This window comes from Nanorana parkeri, unplaced genomic scaffold (genome assembly GCF_000935625.1).
Source record: "Nanorana parkeri isolate BGI_ZX_2015 unplaced genomic scaffold, ASM93562v1 scaffold1354, whole genome shotgun sequence".
NCBI classification, from domain to species: domain Eukaryota; kingdom Metazoa; phylum Chordata; class Amphibia; order Anura; family Dicroglossidae; genus Nanorana; species Nanorana parkeri.
This window is the reverse complement of record NW_017307622.1, coordinates 372,397-380,559: the sequence shown is the minus strand read 5'-3', so window position 1 is coordinate 380,559 and position 8,163 is coordinate 372,397. Positions and strand designations below refer to the sequence as shown.

The window sequence follows — 8,163 nt, the reverse complement described above, 5'->3', positions numbered from 1 at the left end:
CTCCCTGCCCCCTCTCCCCTCGCCCCCTCTCCCCTGGCCCTCTCTCTCCTCACCCTCTCTCTCCTCGCTCTCTCTCTTCTCACCCTCTCTCCCCTGGCCCTCTCTCCCCTGGCCCTCTCTCCCCTGGCCGGCTCTCCCCTGGCCGGCTCTCCCCTGGCCGGCTCTCCCCTGGCCGGCTCTCCCCTGGCCGGCTCTCCCCTGGCCGGCTCTCCCCTGGCCGGCTCTCCTCGCCCTCTCTCCCCTGGCCGGCTCTCCTCGCCCTCTCTCCCCTGGCCGGCTCTCCTCGCCCTCTCTCCCCTGGCCAGCTTTTTTGGAGGTCCCTAGGTGACATTAGGGGTCTTGGAGACCCCTGATGTCTCCATAAAGAGTACCTGTCACATCCTCTTTGCTATCACATAGGGGGTTTCTTAGCCCCCTATGTGATGGCAATAAAGTTAATAGGAAATAAAAATGAAAGTTGCAAAATAAATAAAGTCACAAAAGTCCCCACCCATACATACACTTGTGCAAACATGCGTCTGGTGCGCATACGTGCGAAAAACGATGATTGCGCCAATCACGCCGCACGTTACATATCGCCGCGAACGTCGCAGTGAGAGCAATCATTTTAGGCCCATCAATCACTGATAACACTAAACTGATGAGCGTTAAAAGCTTTTAAAGCGCCGCCTATGGCCAATTTTGGGTATTGTCGTTTTTTTGCATGGTCACAGGCGCGCGCAATTTTAAAGCTTGACACGTTTGGTGTCTATTTACCCGACGTGAAAAAAATGGGTAATAATGGTTTTATAGCATAATGTAAAAAAAATACTTTTTCTTTTCAAAATTTTAATGGTGATGAAATACCACCAAAATAAATCTCTATCTGTCCCCAAAAAATGGTATCAAATTAATTTCAGTGCAGCGTTGTGTGACGGAATAAACGTCAGTCAAAGTACCGCAGCGCCGAATACTGAAAAATGGGCGGGGCAGGAAGGGGGTCTAACACGGTCAGCAAGGGGTTAAAACTGAACTCCAGGCTCGTACCCATTTGTTACACTTAACCCCAGCAGAGGATTCTGATTCTTATTTGTGGAATTTTTTAGGCCGGTTCTCTTGCGGATATTACAACCTTGCATCACCTTCATGTGTCGTGTGAGAGGTGTCTTCTCGTGCCTTGTGTCCTGATGTCCATGTACGCCAGTTGCGTATTGTTATACGTTTCCCCGCGGCCTGCCGCTTCCTGTTTATAGGTGTTGTGGTTCATCCCATCTCCTTTCACAATGTACAAGGCCCGTTATTGTTCAGGGTGGCAGTTTTTCACATACTGGTTTGGGGCACTAGGTTGGTCCTCTGTGTTTTATTACCTTAGGGGTCGTGGCAGATTTTCAAGGTTTTATCCAGTTATAATTCAGATGTTTATCACTTCAGATGCTTCTTGTAGCTTCATTTTCACATGTATGGCAGAGCTCAGTACCCGTTGCCAACCCCCTCAATGGAACTGTTTTTGGGCATTGTCTAACATGTCTCACAATACCCTAAATTCCTGTGTTCCTCGATGGACTTTTAATGTAAGTACAAATATATAATTTATTGAAATGACATGTTGGATATTTTATGAGGTTTTAGTGATCGGGTTTACATTGGGTGTATGCGCGCACTGATTCCGTCCCTCTCTGTTGTCTTCCAGGTCTTTAAAACCAAGGCCGTCATGCTGGCCGAGAAGCTGCTGCCGGCTTTCAACACACCAACAGGAATCCCCTGGGCCATGGTCAATCTGAAGAGGTAAGTTTCATTAGGGGTTCTTGGCAGTGACTTACCAACACTGGTAGAAAGGAAAGTCTCCAATACATACCTCTTTGTCATTGTGAATTTGTTGTTTGATTACTTGTCCCGGGAATTTATTGATGTATAAAGTCTCACTGTGGCCCTTCGTTCCCTCTAGTGGTGTCGGCAGGAACTGGGGATGGGCATCGGCTGGCAGCAGTATCCTGGCGGAATTCGGGACTCTCCATCTGGAGTTTGTACACCTCACTTATCTAACAGGGAACACTGTGTACTACAACAAGGTGGGTCTTTCCTGTATTCACTCAGAGCAGGTCAAAATTCAGGGAGCCGGATCACCAATGTAATACCGGCCATCAAAAAAAAAAAGTCGCAGCTGGAGCCTTACTTTTAAGGGGCCAAGCCCAACCCCTTAAAAACAACCCCCCCCCATAATCCCCCCTCTCCCAAACTTTACACTTGGCACAATGCAGCCAGGCATTTTCAGCATGCGCCTACCCCGCTCTGTCATGTGAAGTGGCCGACCACTTCCTGGCTGAGTTGCTGTTGTTCCCAGTTGCTTCCACTTTGTTATAATCCCAGTAACAGGTGACCGCGGAATATTTAGTGGCCAGGAAATGTCACGAATGGACTTATTGCACAGGTGACAACCTATCACGGTACCACGATTGTAGTCACTGAGCTCATGACAGCGACACATTCTATCACCAATGTCTGTAGAAGCGTCTGCATGCCGAGGTGCGTGATTCTATACACCCGTGGCCATGGAGGGGATTGGAACACCTGAATCCAATGATTTGGACGGGCGTCCCAATACTTTTAGCAATATAGTGTATATCTATAGGTGCGAGTAAAGTAAAAGGATGATAGAGCAGCCGTGTCATGGAGTGAATCTCTCTGCCTTTCTACAGGTCATGCACATCAGAAAACTCCTGCAGAAGATGGACCGTCCTAACGGACTTTACCCAAACTACTTAAACCCCAGGACCGGGCGATGGGGGCAACGTAAGTGCCATTGTCTCTCTCTATGTCTATGTCCCATAGGAGATCTACATCACCTGCTGCATGTTCTTAAAGCTGAAACGCTTACATATGTCTCTTGCCATTTGTCCCAGTGTGTGACATTGGTAACGAAATAGAAATGTTATATTAACATTTGCACAAACACATCACATTCAAGTGTCCCTGCTAAGGTTGTTTTCCTGTTTCTACTTCATAGAATATCCTCTGTTACCTCCTAACAACTGCTGCATCACAGCATGCATTCAAACAATACAATGATTACTCGTTATTTATTCACTGCCAGCCACATTTTCCCAAAAATAAAAACATCTTTTTATTACAAATAATAAAACCTACTGGAAAGTGTCTACGTTTTCCCAAAGCCGTACAGACCTTTCCCCTTTTCGTCATAATTCTAAGTTCTCTATTAAACTTTATTGCACCGTTCATATAGTATAAACGAGTGGCCCGTTCTTATGGGTCCAGGCGTAGCATGGGTTGTCGGTGCCCAGGTCAAGGGAAGTATTGCAGCCCCCTACGCTGTGGATCATTAGCACTCCCTGAGTATCGGTGCATCCCTACCTGCACCCCAATAGAGGATTATAAATCCCAGCAATATATTATACAGCAATGCAGAATGGCACCAGCTTTAGTGGACTACAAATCCCAGCAATACATTATACAGCAACGCAGAATGGCAACCGGCTATAGAGGACTACAAATCCCAGCAATACATTATACAGCAATGCAGAATAATGCCATCAGCTATAGAGGACTACAAATCCCCCCCCCCCCATGTTACACCACTGGGTCTAGGGATGTCAATTTATTATTCCAGCATACAATTCAATTGAAACACTCGCAGATTTATCCTAAAGCATCAGATTCCAGTGTGAAGCTTGAGTGCTGACAACGCTTTCCCCCGGGCCTGGTTGTGCTACAGGCAGAGCCCTCTCGTCAGCTGGTGGGAACGATTCCTGGGTCTCATCGGCTCCTTTGCATGTCCCTCCTCCAAATCACTCCTCCTTCCGCTGGTGCTAGGTAAGCTTGGTTCCATATTACCATTATGACAGAGAACAGTCAAGCCGCAAACGCTGTGTAATGATCGCTGGATCAAGTATCAAGCAGTCACGGTCTCAGTATAATCCATGCTGGATCAAGCAGTCACAGTCTCAGTATAATCCATGCTGGATCAAGCAGTCCAGTCTCAGTATAATCCATGCTGGATAAAGCAGTCCAGTCTCAGTATAATCCATGCTGGATCAAGCAGTCAAGCTGCAGTAAATGCTGGACTTAAACATCAAGTCACAAATGCTGTTCAATGAGCATGAGACAAAGCAGTCAAGCTGCTGTTATTGTGCTGTAAATGGTGAGCGCCCAAAGTAAATTTGCAATGGTTATATACATGTCATTGTGGGGTACATGGTCATGGATGATAGACTAATACCAATCCTGTACAGTAGAGCTGGAGCATGAGAGGAAGAAGCAGCACGAGGAACCAACAGGTCATGAAAGAGCATTCTGATAGGAAGAGAAAGCAGAGAGATGAGCTTATCACTGTGCTGCTTCTCCTTCACTATCCAGTCACAGGCTGGGAGCGGGTCTAGGGTGTCCGGGGGCCGGGTGCATTGAGCTAACAATAGCGCTGTGCTCCCTTCAGTTTTCAGAGAGCTACATCTCAGGACGTGCTCAGTGAAGAAGTAGAAGTATCGGATACTGAAGAATCTTCTGCAGCCTTTAAGGCCTCATTCACACTGTAATCGGCCGGCACATACAGCTGCGTGCGCGGCCGTATCAAGCAGCTCCCGGGAAGGACAGATGTTGCGTGTGATTACTACGCAGCCCCCTGTCCTTCTTTATGGGACTACGCGGCTGTACGCCCCCCCTACGCTCACCACAAGTGCAGATCCGTAGGGGTGCGTGTTTCCTCGCTCGGACGCAGACGGGATCCATCCTGTCAGCGTTCCTAGTTTTCTCACCTGCGCGGACGTGCAGGGCGGGTGAGCGTAGGGGGGCGTACGGCCGCGTACTCCCATAGAGGAGGGCGGGGGCTGCGTACTAATCACATGCAGCACCTGTCCTTCCCGGGAGCTGCTCGGTACGGCACCGCGCGCAGCACGGAGCTGTAGGTGCGGGCCGATTCCTGTGTGAATGAGGGCTAAAACTGACCTTCATGCAAGCAGTAACGGTAAGCTGGCAAAAGCCATCCTGTGACTTACCTGAAACATGTTCTGCATTTGTCCCCAGGGCCTCCTGTGTCTAACAATCAGCATCAAATTGCCCAAATAATAATAATTATTACATAGCATTTATATAGCACCAACAGTTTGCGCAGCGCTTTGCAATATAAGAAAGACATTACAATAACAATACAATTCAAGACAAGATGGTAAGGTGGGCCCTGCCCCTGAGGGCTTACAATCTAAAAGAGGAGGGGGAAGTGATACACGAGGGGGTAGCTGTGTGGGGATGAGTTGTTTGAGAATGTGATGGTTCAGTGTTTAGGTTGAGGTGGGATAGGCCCCTGGCCTGCGCTTCCATTTCACAAGACCAGCCACCACCTCTGCTCTCCATTATGCTGGGCCACCGGTTGTGCACTGCACCATAGGATTCAATGGACACTGGCCATGTGCCAGTCTCCATAGGGTTGCTGCTAAAGCGGGAGGGAACATTGTAAACTATTCTTATGCTGGAGTTCATCTTTAAGAGTGAAGATTGGTGGTGCAGCAGGAAAGTTAAGTCGCCTTTACACGGACCCCTTTTTGATGCTTTTATTTAGCGACTGAATCAATTTTAAAAACTTGCAAAAATATAATAGAGCTTGCACGGGAGACTGTGATGTGCAGTGCAACGTCCCAGGAGGTATTGAAAACTGACTTTTGTCCCTTTTTGCCCCTGCAGACCACACCTCTGTTGGCGGATTGGGAGACAGCTTTTATGAGTATCTCCTGAAGGCCTGGCTGGTGTCTGACAAGACGGACACGGACGCGCGCAGCATGTATGACAATGCCATCGAAGTAAGTAATATTCCATTATACATATACCGGGGTTGGGCTGGGAGGGAAGAGAACACCATTGTGTGCCTTGTGCTGTTAGCTGAATATTTTGAAGTTCAGAGAGTAGCTTTGTAAAGGTGCCCATACACTGCTCGATTCTCGTACGAGAATGGCGGGAAATCCAGCGACCGTACGAGAATCGAGCAGTGTGAACTACTGTACGGTCGCACGTCTTTTGTCTAAAGAGCGCGCTAGGAAACCAACCGAAAATCGTACGATTTTCGGCTGGTTTGAATGATGCTCGGGAGACAAATGCCGAACGGGCCGGTGTGCGCACGCGCACACTGCCCGTTCAGCATTGCGGTCATCGGAAGCCCGCCCCTCAGGGGGGCCGGCTTGCGATGATCGAGAGTACGATCTGCCTGTCCAAGATGGGCAGAGCGTACGTTTTTTTAATCACTTTACAACCATCGCAAGACTAAGATCTTGCGATGGTTGTACAGTGTATGGCCACCTTAAGGATTCATTCAGATGGGCATGCATGGTCTGTACAGCGTGCACGCCTGTAAAGTGACCCGATCCTGGAAGGGACAAGTACTGCATGTAATTGCTCGCATGAGCCTTGCCTTCCCTATGGGAGGATGAGGCTGCAGGCATTTACATGCAGTCACATGCACATCCGTGTGGGACCGAGTGGTCGCACTTGGATGCACATTTTCTGCGGCACCCTTACCCATGTGTAGGTTCGGGTGTGCGAGTTGCCACATGTAATTACATGTAGCCGCATCCTTCCATAGAGAAGAACAGGCTGCTGTGTGCAATTACATGCAGCACCTGTCCCTTCCCGGGTCATTTTACATGCGTGTACGCCCATCTGAGTGAGCCTTAATTGTTGCTATTCTTATGCAGTCTGTTGTTTCTTGGAGCCGTCCATCCTCTGATGAGAATTATGACCGCTTATTCTGCACCCGCTCCTCTCTGCCGTAGGCTATCGAGAAGCATCTCGTCCGCAAGTCGAATGGCGGACTGACCTTCATAGGCGAGTGGAAGAACGGTCACCTGGAAAGGAAGATGGGTCACCTGACCTGTTTCGCGGGCGGCATGTTCGCACTGGGTGCAGACGGGTCGCCGGAGGACAAGGCCGGACACTACCTTCAGCTGGGGGCGGAGATCGCTCACACGTGTCACGAGTCATATGACAGAACAGGTGATTGGCTCTGAATGGGGAAAGTGGGACGGGGTGTCTTTTACCCAAATGTTTCCGGGGTCACTTGAGAAAGGAGCACGTGATTCCGAAACATTGGGCCTGCTGTGCCATTGGTAATCTTCTATGTATGGCCATTTGTGCATTTGCATCTGTTTTATGAACTGTATCCCCTTTGTTAGGTACAGGTTAGTACTTCATATTGAATGCACATTGTAGGTGTGCTGCTTCTCTGCTGATTACTCTTGTGACTCTTCATGTCTCATACGGTACGCACTCCTATCATACCACCCCTCTTATGATCCTTACCATCCTCTCTGTTTATTTTGGTGTCAGTGTTGAAGTTGGGTCCGGAAGCCTTTAAATTCGAAGGTGGCGCGGAAGCTGTGGCCGTGCGACAGAATGAGAAATATTATATCCTGCGTCCAGAGGTCATAGAAACGTACTGGTACATGTGGCGCTTCACCCACGACCCCAAATACCGCGCCTGGGGCTGGGAGGCCGCGCAGGTAAGCTGCATAAGCCAAGCCTTGTAAGTTTTTTATATCCCTGTGTCCAGATTAACGTGAGTTTGTCTCCCTCTGCAGGCCATTGAGAAGTACTGCCGGGTCAGTGGTGGATTCTCGGGCGTGAAGGACGTCTACTCCTCATCACCAGCCTACGATGATGTCCAGCAGAGCTTCTTCCTCGCTGAGACACTAAAGTGAGTCCCGGGAATAGCAGACAGACTGTTCTAAATCTTTACTCGGGTGTTATAGGTCATCTGTGAACTACATGCCATGGGGGAGGCTGGGAAAAGTCCTCAGTCTATCCATATTAAAGCTGAACTCTGGGCAAACCGCTAAATACGTATACCTACCAGAAGTTTTGTATGTCTATCTGTCCAGTCCTGAGGTTTACACAGGTCTGTCTGGCAGGGAAGGAGACATGCTTTTCTCTGCTGCTGTTCAGTAACACCTACAGCAGGGGTGCCCATCAGGTCGATCGCGATGTGGGTCTTCTCTGGATCCCCGCTGCTCTCCGCCTTCTTTATGCACCTCGGATCCGGAAGAAGTGAAGGAACCGGTGGCGGGGGAGGGCGGAGGACGGAGCCGCTGTCACAGAACTAATGCCGAGCGGTGAGGAGAGAGGGAGAGGCGCTCGGTCTGGATCTGACAGCCGGTGCCTCTCTCTCACCGCTCGCCTCAGTTCTGTGAC

General features: G+C 49.3%; 1 protein-coding gene and 1 long non-coding RNA gene across 2 annotated transcripts in view; one reads left to right on the top strand and one right to left on the bottom strand.

Moving 5' to 3' along the window:
• The window catches only part of MAN1A2 (mannosidase alpha class 1A member 2), a 64,832-nt gene that overhangs the window by 55,106 nt on the left and 1,563 nt on the right, over positions 1-8,163 (top strand). The window contains exons 6-12 of the mRNA XM_018569555.1: positions 1,670-1,764; positions 1,925-2,048; positions 2,676-2,769; positions 5,668-5,783; positions 6,750-6,969; positions 7,303-7,475; positions 7,554-7,669. Of these exons, the coding sequence (XP_018425057.1) occupies positions 1,670-1,764; positions 1,925-2,048; positions 2,676-2,769; positions 5,668-5,783; positions 6,750-6,969; positions 7,303-7,475; positions 7,554-7,669 (938 nt within the window). The remainder of the gene's footprint in view (positions 1-1,669; positions 1,765-1,924; positions 2,049-2,675; positions 2,770-5,667; positions 5,784-6,749; positions 6,970-7,302; positions 7,476-7,553; positions 7,670-8,163) is intronic.
• LOC108797863 overlaps positions 2,989-8,163 on the bottom strand; it is a 6,953-nt gene continuing 1,778 nt past the window's right edge. The window contains exons 2-3 of the long non-coding RNA XR_001941908.1: positions 4,645-4,651; positions 2,989-3,001 (exon numbers count right to left, since the gene is read on the bottom strand). This is a non-coding gene — a long non-coding RNA (uncharacterized LOC108797863). The remainder of the gene's footprint in view (positions 3,002-4,644; positions 4,652-8,163) is intronic.